The sequence below is a fragment of the Mobula hypostoma genome, chromosome 19 (genome assembly GCF_963921235.1).
Source record: "Mobula hypostoma chromosome 19, sMobHyp1.1, whole genome shotgun sequence".
Classification (NCBI taxonomy): Eukaryota; Metazoa; Chordata; class Chondrichthyes; order Myliobatiformes; family Myliobatidae; genus Mobula; species Mobula hypostoma.
Window position 1 is genome coordinate 63,367,280 of NC_086115.1, and position 19,138 is coordinate 63,386,417.

Genomic DNA, 19,138 nt, shown 5'->3' on the forward strand with positions numbered 1-19,138 from the left:
TTGAACTCCATCTGCCACTTCTCAGCCCACTTCTGCATCCTATCAATGTCTCTCTGCAATCTTTGACAATCCTCTACACTATCTACAACACCACCAACCTTTGTGTCGTCTGAAAACTTGCCAACCCACCCTTTTACCCCCAAACATCCCTGGATCCCATGCCTTCTGACTTTCTGAATAAGCCTACCATGTGGAACCTTGTCAAATGCCTTACTAAAATTCATGTTGATCACATCCACTGCACTACCCTCATCTATATGCCTGGTCACCTCCTCAAAGAAATCTATCAGGCTTGTTGGACACGATCTGCCCTTCACAAAGCCATGCTGACTGTCCCTAATCAGCCCATGATTCTCTAAATGCCCATAGATCTTATCTCTAAGAATCTTTTCCAACAGCTTTCCCACCACAGACGTAAGGTTCACTGGTCTATAATTATCCGGACTATCCCGACTACCTTTTTTGAACAAGGGGACAACAATTGCCTCCCTCCAATCCTCCAGTACAATTCTCGTGGACAACGAGGACATAAAGATCCTAGCCAGAGGCTCAGCAATCTCTTCCCTCACCTCATGGAGCAGCCTGGGGAATATTCCGTCAGGCCCCGGGGATTTATCCGTCCTAATGCATTTTAATAACTCCAGCACCTCCTCTCCCTTAATATCAACATGCTCCAGAACATCAACCTCACTCATATTGTCCTCACCATCATCAAGTTCCCTCTCATTGGTGAATACCGAACAAAAGTATTCGAGGACCTCGCTCACTTCCACATGCCCCCTTCTTGCTCTCCTCAGCCCCTTCTTAAGCTCTTTTCCTGCTACCCTATATTCCTCAATAGACCCATCTGATCCTTGCTTCCTAAACCTCATGTATGCTGCCTTCTTCCACCTGACTAGATTCTCCACCTCACTTGTCACCCATGGTTCCTTCACCCTACCATTCTTTATCTTCCTCACCGGGACAAATTTATCCCTAACATCCTGCAAGAGATCCCTAAACATCAACCACTTGTCCATAGTACATTTCTCTGCAAAAACATCATCCCAATTCACACCCACAAGTTCTAGCCTTATAGCCTCATAATTTGCCCTTCCCCAATTAAAAATTTTCCTGTCCTCTCTGATTCTATCCTTTTCCATGATAATGCTAAAGGCCAAGGAGCGGTGGTCACTGTCCCCCAGATGCTCACCCACTGAGGGATCTGTGACCTGACCCGGTTCGTTAGCTAATACTAGATCTAGTATGGCATTCCCCCTAGTCGGCCTGTCAGCATACTGTGACAGGAATCCGTCCTGGACACACTTAACAAACTCTGCCCCATCTAAACCCTTGGAACTAATCAGGTGCCAATCAATATTAGGGAAGTTAAAGTCACCCATGATAACAAGCCTGTTATTTTTGCACCTTTCCAAAATCTGCCTCCCAATCTGCTGCTACCAGTATAGAATACTCCCAATAGAGTAACTGCAGTTAGCCACAGATGTAAAGTTTTTCTGTAAAGACTGTGACTCCGTGCCATTTTGCTACCTTAATTTAAATTCAGACGAACAGAACAAGTCTGAGTTGTAAATACAACTCACTTATGTGAGAATGAAATAGATCGATTTATTATTTTGCAGGACACCTGCTATACAATGGTTCCTATTTTGGCCAACAAACTGACAAGGTCCATTGTAATGGAAACTAAACTGCATTACCATGTTCCCTTCATGGAATGAGTGCAGATCCATGCATTTACCTTTTAAAACAAAGTGGTTATGTTCTACATCAAACCAGTGTTCTGCTTGAAACCACTGACGAGAGAGCACAGCCGCATAAACAGAGAGCAAACTAACCTTTCAATTCAGCAGTATCATGTTTGTTGTGTTCAAGTCAGCTCGATAAACATCTAAGACAAACTACTGCCCTAGCAATTTATAATCCATAACTTTTGGCAATTGATTTAAGACTGCAATACTATGCTTGATGGCAGGTAACACACCTGCTTATTCCAAGTAAGATTCAATAGAAAGATATATAAAAGTCACCTCCTTATTAAAAGCTCTCTTTTAACAATGCTTGCTCCTTTACATTACAGGTCTCTTTCATCTCCTCATAACTAACAGTTTCCAGATGAACATTAAGACATATTGTACTGCACATCATGGAAATATTTACTAAACTTGCCCATTGATGAATCACAGGCTTTCCACTTTATTCAGCTCAATACACTGGAATATTTCCACTGTGACAGTATATAACTGAATAGTAAACAAAGAGCTTTTCAACATCTTCTAAAAACCAACTTATTCACTTTTTGTAGTTGAGAAGTTAATGAATGTAAGGTTATTAATGAGCCATAATGTGAACATGTAGGTTTTATGTTACCTGTGCAATTCAATAGGAATATTGACATTCCGACTGAGTTATTTATGGTACTGAATCAATAATCAGAAGCACAGACATGAGCATACCGGCTACAATAAATTATTATATGCTGTTATAACACAATTTGCAGTAGCAGAGTGTGTTTGAGGACAACACTGGAATTGGCTCTGACTGAACCGCTCCAACTGCAGAACTGTCACTTGTGCATTCATTCTGAAGCTCAGAGGCACTCTGGTCAGATAATCCCCTCGGGTAAAAAAGTCACTGTCTTCAGACAAAAAGAGGAAAACACAAGTAAGGACATTTGGATGCAGGTTTAGAAATTAAAGTGCAATTTGCACAGACTCAGACCAGGAGAGAAGGACTTCTACTGCAGGTGAAACAAACAATATTAATTTATTGTGTGTTTAAGTTTGAGGCAGTCACTGAATTAAAAATAAGAAGAAGAAAAATAGGATAAAGACAAGAGATTCAGCAGGTGCTTGGAAATCTAGAGCAACACACAAGATGCTGGGGTAACTCAGCAGGTCCGGCAACCTCTATGGAAGGGAATAAATGGTCGATGTTTCAGGCTGAGACCCTTCATCACGACTGGAGAGGAAAGCAATATCCGGTCTGGATGAAGGGCCTCGTCGACTGTTTATTCATTTCCATAAACCGGGCGGGCGGGCTGAGCTCCTCCAGCATTTTGTGTGTTTTACTCAGAAAAACAGGACTTTATTTTTTAAGACCAGACCAAAATAATTTTAACAAGTACCATGTACCCCATAAGATATGAGCAGGACTGGGGCATCTCTGTCAATACTGTCTTCTGTGCTAAAGGCTGCATAAGCAACCACACCAGATGTCTCCAGTTAAAATCAATATATTACAAATAAATCTACATCTGCATTTGTGCCTCATCTTAGATTAGTTTTTGACTCAAGCCCCCAAGGCACATTTCCGCCAGACATTACCCACTTACTGTTCCTCTCGCAGCTTCAGTCGTGGAAGGTCAAGACAAAGTGAAGTAATGCCACAGAAAAAGATACAACATCTGTAGCTATCCAGGCTTATTAGGACCAGCGTGGCATTTTCCATGTCACGAGCACTTTTAACCATCATAGCGGTTAGCGTGACGCTATTACAGCTCGGGTGTCAGAGTTTGGAGTTTGGAGTTCAATTCTGATGTCTTCTATAGGGTGGCCACATCCTCCCTGTGGAATGCGTGCCTCTTCTCCGGGTGCTCTGGTTTCCGCCCATGGTCAGAGATGTACCAGTTAGTAAGTCAATTGGCCATTGTATGTTGTCTTGTGATTACACTAGGGTTGCACCAGGGCTCCCTGGGTGGTTCTGTCGGAGCTCGCCGGGTGGTTGTACTGGGTCTCGCTGGGCGGTTGTGTCGGGGTCTTGCCGGGCGGTTGTGTGGGGTCTCGCCGGGCGGTTGTATCGGGGACTCACTGAGTGGTTGTGTCGGGTCTCGCTGGGCGGTTGTGTCAGGGTCTCGCTGGGCGCTGGTGTCGGGTCTCGCAGGGCGGTTACACCGGGTCTTGCCGGGCGGTTGTGTCAGGGTCTCGCCGGGCGGTGGTGTCGGGTCTCGCAGGGCAGTGGTGTCGGGTCTCGCAAGGCGGTGGTGTCGGGTCTCGCAGGGCGGTTACACCGGGTCTTGTCGGGCGGTTGTGTCAGGGTCTTGTCGGGCGGTTGTGTTGGGTCTCGCCGGGCGGTTGTGTGGGGTCTCGCCGGGCGGTTACACTGGGGCTTGCCGGGCGGTTGTATCAGGGGCTCATCAGGCGGTTGTGTCGGGGTCTCACCGGGTGGTTACACCGGGGCTTGCCGGGTGGTTGTATCGGGGACTCACCGGGTGGTTGTGTCGGGTCTCACTGGGCGGTTGTGTCAGGGTCTCACTGGGCGCTGGTGTCGGGTCTCGCAGGGCGGTTACACCGGGTCTTGCCGGGCGGTTGTGTCGGGGTCTCGCCGGGCGGTTACACCGGGTCTTGACGGGCGGTTGTGTTGGGTCTCGCCGGGCGGTTGTGTCGGGGTTTCGCCGGGCGGTTGTGTCGGGGTCTCGCCGGGCAGTTGTGTCGGGTCTCGCAGGGCGGTTGTGTGGGGTCTCGCCGGGCGGTTGCATTGGGGTCTTGTCGGGCGGTTGTGTTGGGTCTCACCGGGCGGTTGTGTCGGGGTCTCGCCGGGCAGTTGTGTCGGGTCTCGCTGGGCGGTTGTGTCGAGGTCTCGCCGGGCGGTTGTGTGGGATCTCGCCGGGCGGTTGCATTGGGGTCTCGCCGGGCGGTTGTATCGGGGCTCGTCCGGCAGTTACGTCGGGGCTCGCCGGATGGTTGTACTGGGGGCTCGCCTGGTGGATCTATCGGGGGCTCGCCAGGTGATTGTACCTGGTCTCGCTGGGCAGTTATGTCGGGGCTCGCTGGGCGTTTGTACCAGGGCATACGTCAGCATGCCATCACGTGATGTGTGTGCACCTCCCTTAAAGTTAAAATACAAAGTTTGACTCCCTTATTTTCCGTTCAGTTCATTTTCACATTTTGGAATTACAAAACAAAACACCACCGTCGGGATTTCTATTGAATTTTTCTCTGAACCTGCAGCTAGACAATATGGAACTGAGGAGGAATTTCCTTAGCCACAGTGTAGTGCATCTGTGGAATTCAGCACCACAGACACTATGGAGGCCAAGTCATTGGGTATACTTAAGGCAGAGATTGATAGATTCTTGATTAGTTAGGTCATGAAGGGATATGGGAAAAGGTAGGAGATTGGAACAGCTATGATGATATGGTTGCGCAGACTCGATGGGCCAAATGGCCTAATTCTGGTCTTATGGTCTTATATCCGACACAATTATTTTCCCCTTGCATTGATGTGAATAACTTCTCTTCTAACTTACTCATATTACTAAGTTTGCAGGTGGCACAAATGATTACCAAGTACGGGGATGACATGGAATGGGTAGTGTAGTGGAGAGTGAGCAGAATGCCCGAGGCCACAGTCATCAGGTGGCAAGTCACATGAAGATAGGACGTGCTCAGTGAATGGCGAGGCACAAAGGAATGTTGGTGAACAGAGATCTGGATATCTATTTCCATGGTATCCTGAAAATGACAACAGAAGTTGTGTTGCCCTTAAGGCATTTATTTGACTTTGTTGGGTCTATGCTTTTATGTATGTAACTATTTTCTAGTTAAAGTTAAAGGTTGATAATTATGTTACAGTATAACAAAGGTAAATTCATTGTCTATGGTATATCGCGGCATATGATGACGTCACCTCCGGTTTCGCCGCGTCTTATGTGTAACCTCTGGTTTGGAGAAGGCATGAAGGCGGGTGCCATGCGTGCAGCATGATCGTGAAGAGCACCGTTTCTACCCACAAAGAAACATTATAGAAGCAATGCCGTAAGTTCATATGGAAGTATCTGAAGTAAAAATATTAACGCGGTTTCTGTTAAGGAAGCGGCGGTTCAGGTGGCACACGTGTCAGCTTTTCAATTTCAAACACGGGGTGGGCCCGGGCCCAGCGGCGGTTTGACGCGACCCCCTCACCCGCTACTCAGGGCGGCTGGAGACACTCGCTGAAAGAAGAGAGCGCGCGAGGTCTCCAGAATGAAACACACGCTGTATATGTTTGTATTTTTTATCAACAGTTTTCACCATACGATGTTAATGTGGAAGAGTGAACAGTAAATAGTTAACCTTACTACGACTCTGTCTTCATTGGTTCCGGTTTAACTTGGTGTTTAGTCAGAGTTTCAACACACTGCACGAGAACACCACAATGAAAAGGCAGAATCATTAGATGTTTCGACAAGTGGTACGATGGCTTCGCAATCAAGCATCAAGTCGCTTGCACTCAGCGCCAAGAGCAGTTGGACGACGACAAGTGTGGCTGTCCTTGCAGGAGCTAAAGCAGAAGCCGCTAAGGTGCGAGCGTCTTACGCTAACCAAGAAGCAAAACTGAAAATGGAAAAAGCCGCCAGAGAAGCGGAAAACCAGTTGGAAAAGGCAAGGATAGATACAGAGTTAGAAGTGCTGACGTTACAACGAGAAGCTGATGTGGCCGCGGTGGAAGCACAAGTGTTGGAAAACGCTGAAGAAATGCACATTCTAGACGAAGCAGGGAAGTCTATGTCAGAAAGGGCCAAATTGGAACGCACCAGCGAATATGTCCAATCTCAAACTGACCTGCAGATTCATTCTCCCTCTCCATACTTGCCTGTTGGCATCCCATCTCATGTGAAATCACAGGGAAGCTTCATTGCATCACGTCCACCTGGGGAAGACAACTCACAATTGCAACCTTGCCACAAACTCAAGTATGAAAGGGCTGACTATGAATACTTCCCGATACCAAACTTACCAGATCCGGTGAGATCAGAGACAAAGGCTGAAGTCAGAACATCAAATCCCACCATGAATGTACACGCTCAGTCATATGTTCCCCAACATATTCCTCCAGCTAGCACGCCACCTGCAGCAGAACCCTTGGCACAGTATTTAGCATGACGAGACCTTGTCAATTCAGGACTGTACCAGTTTGACGATAAGCCTGAAAATTACCGTGCGTGGTACTCATCATTCACCAGTGCCACCAGCGGAGTCCAGCTCACAGCAACCCAAGAGTTGGACCTTATGACTAAATGGCTGGGAAAGGAATCAAGTGAACAGGTGAAACATATACGCTCAGTGTACATCAGCAACCCCAAGCTAGCCTTACACAAAGCATGGGAGAGACTCCGGGACTGCTATGCAGCCCTTGAAATTATTGAGAAGGCGCTATTTCAACGGCTGGACAATTTTCCTAGGGTGTCAGCCAAGGACCACACTGAATTACGAGAACTCGGAGATTTACTCATGGAGATTCAAGGTGCTAAAGAAGATGGCTATTTAACTGGCCTGTCATATCTGGATACCTCACGCGGAGTTGGACCAATTGTGGACAAGCTTCCATTTGGGCTGCAGGAAAGATGAGTGTCTATTGGCTCAGAGTACAAGGAAAAGAATGGTGAGTATTTTAGTAGGTTTGTGTGCAAGGAGGTGAAGAGGCGAAACGACCCTAGCTTCATGAATCAAGGCAGCACCACAACTCACACCAACCCAGTCAAACCCATTTTGAACAACTTTGTCATCAGTAAACCCATCTCAGTGCATAAAACCGAAGTCTCCGCAATCAACGATGACTCTAGTAAGAACTGTCCATTGCACAACAAACCCCACCCCCTCAAAAAATGCAGAATGTTTCGAAACAAACCCTTTGATGAAAGAAAGGCCCTTCTCAAGGAAAAAAGAATATGTTTTAAGTGCTTATAGGAAGAGGTGCAGTCGACGTTTCAGGCCGAGACCCTTTGTCAGACGAAGGGTCTCGGCCTGAAACGTCGACTGCACCTCTTCCTATAGATGCTGCCTGGCCTGCTGCGTTCACCAGCAACTTTGATGTGTGTTGCTTGGATTTCCAGCATCTGCAGAATTCCTGTTGTTTATGTTTTAAGTGCTGTTCCCCTACCTTCCACCTCGCTAAAGAGTGTACGTTCCCCGTAAAGTGCTCGGAAAGTAACAGCACTAATCACGATGGGGCCATGCATCCCGGCCCGTCACCGCAAACTTCCAAGGCTCCTCCACTCCCACAAGAGGATGGCGGGGAGGGAGAGCATCATTCTGATACAACTATTGTCAGCTCGAGCTGCACAGAAGTTTGTAGTCCAGGTCAGTCGAGCCATTCGTGCTCAAAGATCTGCCTCACTAAGGCATACCCTAAGGGAGCCAAAGACAAGTACATCAAGGCCTATGTAATTCTGGACGACCAGAGCAACCGCTCACTAGTGAGACCAGAATTCTTCGAGTTGTTCAGCGTAAAGGGTAATCCATTCCCATACTACCTCAGAACATGCTCTGGCATCGCAGAAACATATGGCAGGAAGGTAGAAGGCTTCCAGTTCGAGTCGCTGGATGGCAAAGTCGTCATCCGTCTCCCTCCACTCTCAGCGTGCAATGAGATCTTAAATAACCGATCCGAGATTCCAACGCAAAGTGCAGTGCTACACCAGCCCCATCTCCATCACATTGCCAAGCACGTCCCAGAACTGGATCCGGAAGCAGAAATACTCCTGCTACTCGGAGGAGACGTTCTTAGGGTGCACAAAGTCAGGCAGCAGGTCAATGGACCACACAACACCCCCTTCGCCCAACGTCTGGATCTGGGCTGGGTGGTGATAGGAGAGGTGTGCCCTGGCAACGTACACAAACTGACAGTTAACACGCTCAAGACTAACGTGCTAGAAAGAGGCCGCCATTCAATTTCTCAGCCCTCCACAAGTGTTGCATGTATCAAGGAAGCACAACAAAGGCACGAGCATAGTAAAGTAACTGAGAAGATACCAGGACAGTCAGTCTTCGCTCAAACTTGATAATAAACTTGCTCCATCAGTGGAAGACGCCATCTTCTTAGAAATAATGGACACAAAGGTCTTTAGAGATGAAGCGAACAACTGGGTCGCCCCACGACCGTTCAGAGTACCATGCCAGCGCTTGCCAAACAACAAAGAGCAGGCAGTCAACCGGTTCACATCTTTACAACGAACCCTGAAAAGGAAACCTGAGACCAGTTACAGAGGTCGTTCTACTTCTACCTAAAGACTGATCTAGAGACTAAAGTGCTACCCCATGTTTATAGTGACCTTACAAAGGTCAGGCGGGGAGTGTGTTGCCCTTAAGGCATTTATTTGACTTTGTTGGGTCTACGTTTTAAGTGATTTGTTTGTAACTATTTTCTAGTTAAAGTTAAAGGTTGATAATTATGTTACAGTATAACAAAGGTAAATTCATTGTCTATGGTATATCGCGGCATGTGATGATGTCACCTCCAGTTTCGCCGCGTCTTATGCGTAATCCCCGGTTTGGAGAAGGCGTGAAGGCGGGTGCCACGCGTGCAGCATGATCGTGAAGAGCTCCATGTCTACCCACAAAGAAACATTATAGAAGCAACGCCGTAAGTTCCTATGAAAGTATTTGAAGTAAAAATATTAACGCGGTTTCTGTTAAGGAAGCGGCAGTTCTGGTGGCGTGCGTGTCGGATTTTCAATTTCAAACGCGGGGTGGGCCCGGGCCTGGCGGTGGTTTGACGGGACCCCCCCACACCTGCTACTCGGGGCGGCTGGAGACACTTGCTAAAAGAGCGCGCGAGGTCTCCAGAATGAAACACACGCTGACAACAGGAATTCTGCAGATGCTGGAAATTCAAGCAACACACATCAAAGTTGCTGGTGAACGCAGCAGGCCAGGCAGCAACTGTAGGAAGAGGTGCAGTCAACGTTTCAGGCCGAGACCCTTCATCAGGACTAACTGAAGGAAGAGTGAGTAAGAGATTTGAAAGTTGGAGGGGGAGGGGGAGATCCAAAATGATAGGAGAAGACGGGGGGGGGGGGGATGGAGTCAAGAGCTGGGCAGGTGATAGGCAAAAGGGATACGAGAGGATCATGGGACAGGAGGTCCGGGAAGAAAGACAAGGCGGGGGGGGACCCAGAGGATGGGCAAGGGGTATATTCAGAGGGACAGAGGGAGAAAAAGGAGAGTGAGAGAAAGAATGTGTGCATAAAAATAAGTAACAGATGGGGTACGAGGGGGAGGTGGGACCTTAGTGGAAGTTAGAGAAGTTGATATTCATGCCATCAGGTTGGAGGCTACCCAGACGGAATATAAGGTGGTGTTCCTCCAACCTGAGTGTGGCTTCATCTTTACAGTAGAGGAGGCTGTGGATAGACATGTCAGAATGGGAATGGGATGTGGAATTAAAATGTGTGGCCACTGGGAGATCCTGCTTTCTCTGGCAGACAGAGTGTAGATGTTCAGCAAAGCGGTCTCCCAGTCTGCGTCGGGTCTCGCCAATATATAAAAGGCCACATCGGGAGCACCGCACTTCCCGTTTCTACCTCCTACCCAAGATCCACAAACCTGCCTGTCCTGGCTGATCTATTGTCTCAGCTTGCTCCTGCCCCACCAAACTCATTTCTGCATACCTCTGAATATACCTCTTGCCCATCCTCTGGGTCCCCCCCCCCCGCTTGTCTTTCTTCCCGGACCTCCTGTCCCATGATCCTCTCGTATCCCTTTTGCCTATCACCTGTCCAGCTCTTGGCTCTATCCCTCCCCCTCCTGTCTTCTCCTATCATTTTGGATCTCCCCCTCCCCCTCCAACTTTCAAATCCCTTACTCACTCTTCCTTCAGTTAGTCCTGACGAAGGGTCTCGGCCTGAAACGTCGACTGCACCTCTTCCTACAGATGCTGCCTGGCCTGCTGTGTTCACCAGCAACTTTGATGTGTGTTGCTTGAAACACACGCTGTATTTGTTTGTATTTTTTATCAACAGTTTTCACCATGCGATGTTAATGTGGAAGAGTGAACAGTAAATGGTTAACCTTACTATGACTCTGTTTTCATTGGCTCCGGTTTAACTTGGTGTTTAGTCAGGGTTTCAACACACTGCACGAGAACACTACAGAAGTCATTTGGGTGGTAAATGTGACCCAGAGACTGGAACACAGAATATAAGTGTTGGGATGTTATATTGCAACTTTCCAAAACACTGGTTCAGCCACATTTGGAATGAGCAGTTTCAGATGCCAGGCTATAGGAGAATGTGATTGCTCTGGAGTATGCTCACCAGGATGTCTCCTGGGAAGGCCTTTGTTTAAGGGGAAAGGATTGGATATGTTGGGGGTAGGGGGTTGGGGGAATGACACTTGGGGTCTACTTTATTACGTACCTCCTGTATCTAATAAAGTGGCCAGTGAGTGTACGTTCGTGATCTTCTCCCGCCGTGGCCCATCCACTTCCTTAACTCACCCTCATCCCTGCTGCACATGTATTTCACATTGTAAATGTATGGATCAAGTTTGAAAATGTATGTACTCCAATGTGCTTTTTAGATTCAGAGATGCTCTTCTGCACACCACTGTTTTAACGCATGGGTATTTGAGTTACTGTCATCTTCCTGTTCCTTTGAACTAGAAAGGTCATTCTCCTCTGACCTCTCTCATTAACAAGTTATTGTTGTTCACAGAACTGCCACTCATTCAATGCTTTTTGTTTATCGCACCATTCTCTGTAAATTCTAGAGATTGCTATGTGTGAAAATCCCAGGAGATCATCTGTTTCTGAGATACTCAAACCACCCTGACTGGCAACAACAACCATTCCATGGTCTAAGTCAGCTAGATCGCATTTCCTCCCCATTCTGATGCTCGTTTTGAACAACAACTGAACCTCTTGACCGTGCCTGCATGAGAGGAAGGAGTTTTAAAGCAATCAAAAGGATGAAAATCTTTCTTTTCACCCCACAGAGAGTGGTTTGATAATTGGAAATCTGAGGAGATGGTAGAATCAGATAGAAATATATTTAAGAAGCATTTAGAACAGGGGTTCCCAACCCCGCAAACCACTGCTAGAGGAGATGGTAGAATCAGATAGAAATACTACAGACCCCATGATTAATGGCACTGGGCCATGGCATTAAATAGTTTGGGAACCCCTGATTTAGACTAACACTAAACAGAAAAGGCACAAAAGGATATGGTCCTTAAGCAGAGAAAGGAGATTAATGCAGACAGGCAAAACAGTGGACAGGGACCAATTGGGCTGAAGAACCTATTTCCATTCCGCGATATGACAGCTGTACCTCACTCTCACCTAACAGCTCAGCTCTCTAAGCGACTGATTCTTCTTACGTGCGTTTTTCTCCATCTCCACTGTTGAACTAACACAAAATTTTATCTCTTCAAATATTTGGCATGTCATCTAAAACTCTGACAGACTTCTTTAGCTGTGAGATGGAGTGTATATTGACTAGTTGCATTGCATCACTGCCTGATATGGGAACACCAACACTCTTGAATGGAAAATCCTACAAAAAGTAGTGGATACAGCCCATGCCATCACGGGTAAAGCCCTCCCCACCATTGAGCACATTTACATGGAGCACTGTCGCAGGAAAGCAGCATCTATCTTCAAGGACCCCACCATCCAGTCCATGTTCCCTTCTCACTGCTGTCATCAGAAAGAAGGTACAGGAGCCTCAGGATCCCCACCACCAGGTTCAGGAACAGTAATTACCCTCAACCATCAGGCTCCTGAACCAGAGGGGATAACTTCACTCACCCCATCACTGAACTGCCCCCACAACCAATGGACTCACTTTCAAGCACTCTTCATCTCACGTTCTTGATACTTATTGCTTATTTATTTATTATTATTATTCTCTTTCTTTTTGTATCGGCACATTTTGTTGTTTTTTGCTCACAGGTTGGTCAGCAAAAGACAACAAAATGTGCAAACACAAAAAGAAAGAGAATAATAATAATAAATAAATAAATAAATAAGCAATAATATGGTCTTTCATTGATTCTATTATGGTTTTATTGAGTATGCCTGCAAGAAATTTAATCTCAGGGTTGCAGTTGGTGAAATATATGTACTTTGATAATAAATTTACTTTGAACTTTGCTTCCCAAGCTGCTTATATTACCAAAATCTTCTCTCCCACATGAGGTGTATTGCATTTGGGATTGTCAATAAACCAAAAATACTGGAAAACAAGAGGACCAAGCAGTTTATCAACTGTATAATTATCAATTTAATGCAATAATGATATTTAGCTAAATATGGACGGTAGTCTGGGTTTAAGAAGAAGAGAAGTAAGGCCAATATATCTACTGTTCACGTTTAAATGAGTGTTGAGTTTTTTTACTAAATTAAATTTTACATCTGTGGAAGAATTAATTTGCTGGTTTTCACTATAAATATATCACCATCATATGATCTCACCTCCGATTGCAATGAGGCGATCTCCTTTTTGGAGGTCAGCAGCTGCAGCTGGTGAGTTTGGGGTCACAGTTTCCACGGTCACATGAACCGCATCCCCATCATTTCCCTGGATTTGGCGGAAAGCCAGTCCGACGCTTTGTGAATTTCCCTTAATTAGTTCAACCTGATTGAAAGAAAAAAATCAATTATATTCAAACAAAATAACTGGAGATCTGAATATAAAAAGCACATTCAGCAATAAATTGCAGAAATTGCCACTGAGACAATGAGCTGTTTAGAAAACATGGAAAGTCAGGAGAGTATTTAGAAAGCCATGTAGGTTTACAATTTTGAAAAAACAGGTACAAAACAGCATTCCAGCATCATGGACTCCCAACAGCCAGGCCAAGCTCCCTTCCCAACTTCCATACTCAATCTCAGACTGATTAAATTGCCTGAATAATATTGGATCCAGCCCACGCTCTCTTCCTACTTCCGCCATCAAAAGAAGCTTTAGGTCTCAGATCATCGGGTTCAGGAACAGTTATTACCTTCAAAGACCAGCTCCTGAACCGGCGTGGATAACTTCATTCACCTCAGCTCTGAACTAATTCACAACCTATGGACTCACTTTCAGGGACTTTAAATATTACTTATTTATAATATTCAATATTATTTATTACTTTTATGTTTTTTTTTGTATTTGCAGTTTGCCTTCTTTTGTACAATAGTTGCTTGTCAGTCTTAGTGTGTAGTTTTTCCACTGATTCTATTGTGTTTCCTGGTACTACTGCGAATTTCTGCAAGAAAATGAATCTCGGGATAGTATACAGTGACATATATATACTTCAATAAAACATTTACTTCAAACTTTTGAAGTTTGATCAGTCAAATCAAATTTCAAGTCATGAAGGTTTCTCTTGACTGGAGTAAAGTGAATACCATTTTTAAAAATTTAATTTAACAGAGATTTTAAATATGTTACAATTCAATTAAGTCATTTTCAGTTGGGAATATTAAGGGTGAAAGGCAGTCAACACATTGTAATTGTGCACAAATTGTAATGTTTCATACCCTAAAGTTTAATCAGATGAATTGCATTTGTGGGTCTTTTCAGTGTAAACACAGCAATATATTAAGAAACTGCCCCTCAGGTACCAACCACCATTTTTGCAATGTTCCCATTGTGGCACTGATCGTGTGAACTGCCCAATTTTACACCAAACGTGTGTTGGAATTACATTACCATCCAGCTGTGCAAGAACATGTTAAAATGCTTTTAAAAACAAGATTCCTAATATAATGTGATAATTAGTACACAGATAAAACTTTGCTAATACATTTTTAAAGAATGACCTTGGACATCAATATTCAGGGAATAGTTGTTAATAAAATAAATGCACTAATTTGGAGGAAGTTTGGTACTAATTGAACACACATTAAGTAATACTTAGAAACTAATTTAATAATGCATTTAAGTGTATCAAAGATTCAAAAACTGTCTGGAATTAATATTCACCAGTTCAAGGAGCAGTGAAGGATACGATTAAATTTCCAGTCTCTATATTAAAGACAATTTATTTTATGGAAACATGGTACAAAATTACAACAATATTCTGTTTAGAGAACACAGAAGAGTATTTTAAAAACTATGTAAGTTTATAGTTTTGGAGAAGACGAACTACAAAGTGAAAAACAGCTGAATTAAATTTCAGGTCATGAAGGAATTTCTTGAAACTAATAAAACATTTTCTGTTGCTTTTCTTGATTCATTTAACAAACAGAAATTCTAAACGACGTTCCATTTCAATGAGGAATATCAAAGAGAGTAAGGCATGTGAATACTTCCGAATTAGATGCAAGTTGTAAATATGTTTAACTGGATCCAAGGAATTAAATGTATGAATCTTTCCAGTCAAAATTTCAGTGTAAATGCAGCAGCCATTAAGAAACTTTGGCCTCCCCACACAATATTCAAATACTATTAATCACATAGGTGAAACTTGAACACACGTCCTTAACATAAAAAGCTGAGGTTTTTTTTAACCAAAAAAAATTGATAAGTGATTTCTACAATGGGAGAAGCATAATTATTAAAAATGTTAATCCATGTAAATGTAGGAAGGCTTTGAAAGAAGAAAATTATATATGCACTATATAATTGATTCTAAGTGATTGTGCCTTGGCAAGTACTAATGTAGGTAAACACATTTTAACCATACATTGCCAGTGATGATTACAGACACAAAAGTGCAAAAGTTTGATTCTGAGAATCAAAAGAGATTAATGTTTCATTAGCATGTCAAAAAATCTACAGAGTTGTAACTATATCTTTGAAAAATCCTGTCTTGTTGAAGATCTACTCAAAAATACCCTGGTTACAAGTGTAAAGAAATTTTAGAATTTTTTTCATAAACTGTAAAGGGTTAGGCTACTGTTTTTTGGCAAACATTCCTCCATTCCTTTAAAGTAATTTAATATGGATCCAACAGAATGTGGGACGATGGAAAGTAAATTTACATATTGGCATACTGCTAATCAGAAATGATCTACAACTTTAAATGCTGAGCCACACAGCTGAGCAACCCCCGATTTAACCCGAGCCTAATCACAGGACAATTTACAATGATGAATTAACCTACCAACTGGTACATCTTTGGACTGTAGGAGGAAACCCACAATTTCCTTACAGACGGCGGTGGGAATTGAACCCAGGCCACTGGTACTGTAAAATATTGTGCTGCCATGCTGCCCATGCTGAGGAGCATCTCAATGAAAGGGGACCAACAATAAAATAATGAACGGGGGAAATGAAAAAACAAAGCACCAATTAAGAAAAAAAATCCAAGCAAAATCAAACAACTATGAACTCTATGTATAAAACATCCAAGTCATTTCATAATAATGACACAAAGTCAAATAATAGAATACTAAAATACAATTCATTGATGAAGATGGCTGTGGAGGCCATATATTTAAAGCAGAGGTTGATTGGTTCTTGATTAGTCAGGGTGTGAAAGGTTACGGGGAGAAGACAGGAGAGTGGGGTTGAGAAGGATAATAAATCAGCCATGATGGAATGGCAGAGCAGATTTGATGGGACAAGTGCCCTAACTCTGCTTCTATACCTTCTGGTCTTAAAGGGAAATTTCAGATGGCCAAAAACCTAAACAGACTTTGAGGAAATCCCTACAAGTAGATAAAAGGTGAATATATTGGTGAAAGAATGTTTGCCAATACTCCATCACTGAAAGATGGGGATACACAAGGACAACAGAGGGTTTGGAGAGGATTTCACAGAAAGGGAGGGAAGAGATTATCAGAAGGCAAACCAGAAAATTTGAAGTACAATACAAAGATTTGCACGATAGGTAGACAATTAAAATCTGCAAAAATGATTGATTGGGATCTGATACAAATTAGGATGCACACAGCAAAGTCTTCAATGACCTTAGAGGTGCTGAACGTGAGAAGGAAAACACCTGAATTTAAGCTAGAGATGACAATGACATTCACAATAGTTTCAGGATCAGATCATCTGCGTTAGAAACAGGGATGGAATCTGGTAGTCTTGACACGGTTATACAGCTAGAAACTCAGCCAAAAGCAATACCAAGTTTGTAAGTAGAGGAAAGGGATTAATTCAGTGTCTTAGAAGTGGATCTGAGATGTAGACTAAGGACAATGATCTTGCTTCATGTATGTATTTTCTTTAGATAGTACTAGAATTAGATATCAGACAAGCAGCTTTAATTTAGACACGGTGGACTTAACAGAGCTGAACAACAGGATGCTGTCACCATTTCTCAAGACACTGATGTTTTTGGATGACAATACTGAGGTCATCAATGTAGATAACAGATCTGAAGGTAGATTCTTGAAGAATATCATGAGTACTGGTGCAAGAAAATGAAGAGGAGAGTTTGTAGATGATTCTTCAGAACACAACGGGTTACATGAGACATCAAACACACCCAACTGAAGGGATGCACTGAGGATACCATAGACCATAATAAGACCATAAGACACAGGAGCAGAATTAAGCCATCAGGCCCATTGAGTCTGCTCCCCCAGTTAATCATGGCTGATCCTTTTTCCGCTCCTCAGCCAAACTCCCCAGCCTTCTCCTCATAACATTTGATGCAATGTCCAATCAAGAACCTATCAAGCTCTGCCTTAAATACACCCAACAACCGGCCTCCACAACTGCCTGTGGTAATGAGTTCCACAAATTCACCACCACCCTCTGGCTAAAGAAATTTCTCCACATCTCTGTTTTAAATGGACGCCCCTCTATCCTGAGGCTGTGCCCTCTTGTCCTAGGCTCCCCCACCTTGGGAAACATCCTTTCCACATCTACTTTGTCTAGACCTTTCAACATTCAAAAGGTTTCAACGAGATCCCCCCACATCCTTCTAAATTCCAGCTAGTACAGACCCAGAGCCATCAAATGTTCCTCATATGTTAACTCTTTCATTCCTGGAATCATTTTTGTGAACCTCCTCTCGACCCTCTCCAATGCCAGCACATCTTTTCTGAGATGAGGGGCTCAAAACTGTTCACAATACTCAAGGTGAGGCCTCACCAGTGTCTTATAAAGCCTCAGCATCACATCCCTGCTCTTGTATTCTAGACCTCTTGAAATGAATGCTAAAATGGCATTTGCCTTCCTCACCACTGACTCAACCTGCAAGTTAACCTTCAGGGTGTTCTGCACAAGGACTCCCAAGTCCCTTTGCATCTCAGATTTTTGGATTCTCTCCCCATTTAGAAAATAGTCTGCACCTTTATTTCTATTACCAAAGTGCATGACCATGCATTTTCCAACATTATATTTCATTTGCCACTTTCTTGCCCATCCTCCTAATCTGTCTAAGTCCTTCTGTGGCCTATCTGATTTCCTCAACACTACTTGCCCCTCCACCAACCTTTGTATCACCAGCAAACTTGGTAGTAAAGCCATCTGTTCCATCATCTAAATCATTGATATACAGCATAAAAAGAATTGGTCCCAACACTGACCCCTGCAGAACATCACTAGTCACTGGCAGCCAACCAGAAATGAATCCTTTTATTCCCACTCACTGCCTCCTGCCAATCAGCCAATGCTCTAACCATGTTAGTAACTTTCCTGTAATACCATGGGCTCTTAACTTTGTAAGCAGCCTCATGTGTGGCACCTTGTTGAAGGCCTTCTGAAAGTCCAAATATACAACATCCACTGCATCCCCTTTATCTATCCTACTTGTAGTCTCCTCAAAGAACTCCAACAGGTGCATCAGGCAAGATTTTCCCTGAAGGAAACCATGCTGACTTTGTACTATCCTGTCCTGTGTCACCAAGTATTCCATAAACTCATCTTCATTTTCATTATGATCAGTAAATGGACAGAGAGCTTGGGGGATGAGGACTGATCATTCATCACTGCCTCTGGAATGTTAATAGGAAGGAATCATGCAATGAACTTCAAATTCAAGTTTGAGTTTAATTGTCATTCAACCATACATGAATATAGCAAAATGTAACAGGATTCCCTGGGGGCCAGGTGCAAAACACTGAATGAACAGTCCTACACAACAGATAGCACATACAGTTTTGATAGCAGAAGAAGCATACAGTTACAAAAAAAATGATATAAAAGGTCACAATATAGCCCAAGTCCCTGAGTGTTATGGCCAATAGACAGATAGTACAGAGAAGTTGTTCTGGGTCAAGTGTCTGTAAGAACAAACCCGTAGCAGTTCTTCATGTTGTGCAGTGTAGCTGTGGTCAACACAATCCAACTTGCCTACCGCTGAGTGATCACCACAGTGTCACAGCAGTGGAGAACACTAATGTGTCGGGAACTGAAATCTGACTGAAGCAATTCAGATACAGAACACAGGAACAGATAACACAATTGTTGCTTAAAAATTCATGCTACAGTTGGAGAGTGAGATTATCTACAGTTTTTAATTGAATATTCATTGAATGCTTACAAGAGTTT

General features: G+C 43.8%; 1 protein-coding gene across 1 annotated transcript in view; it reads right to left on the reverse strand.

Moving 5' to 3' along the window:
* Window positions 1-19,138, reverse strand: part of pdzd8 (PDZ domain containing 8) — a 258,403-nt gene that overhangs the window by 23,925 nt on the left and 215,340 nt on the right. Inside the window, exon 4 of the mRNA XM_063072050.1 lies at window positions 13,174-13,336. Within this exon, the coding sequence (XP_062928120.1) occupies window positions 13,174-13,336 (163 nt within the window). The remainder of the gene's footprint in view (window positions 1-13,173; window positions 13,337-19,138) is intronic.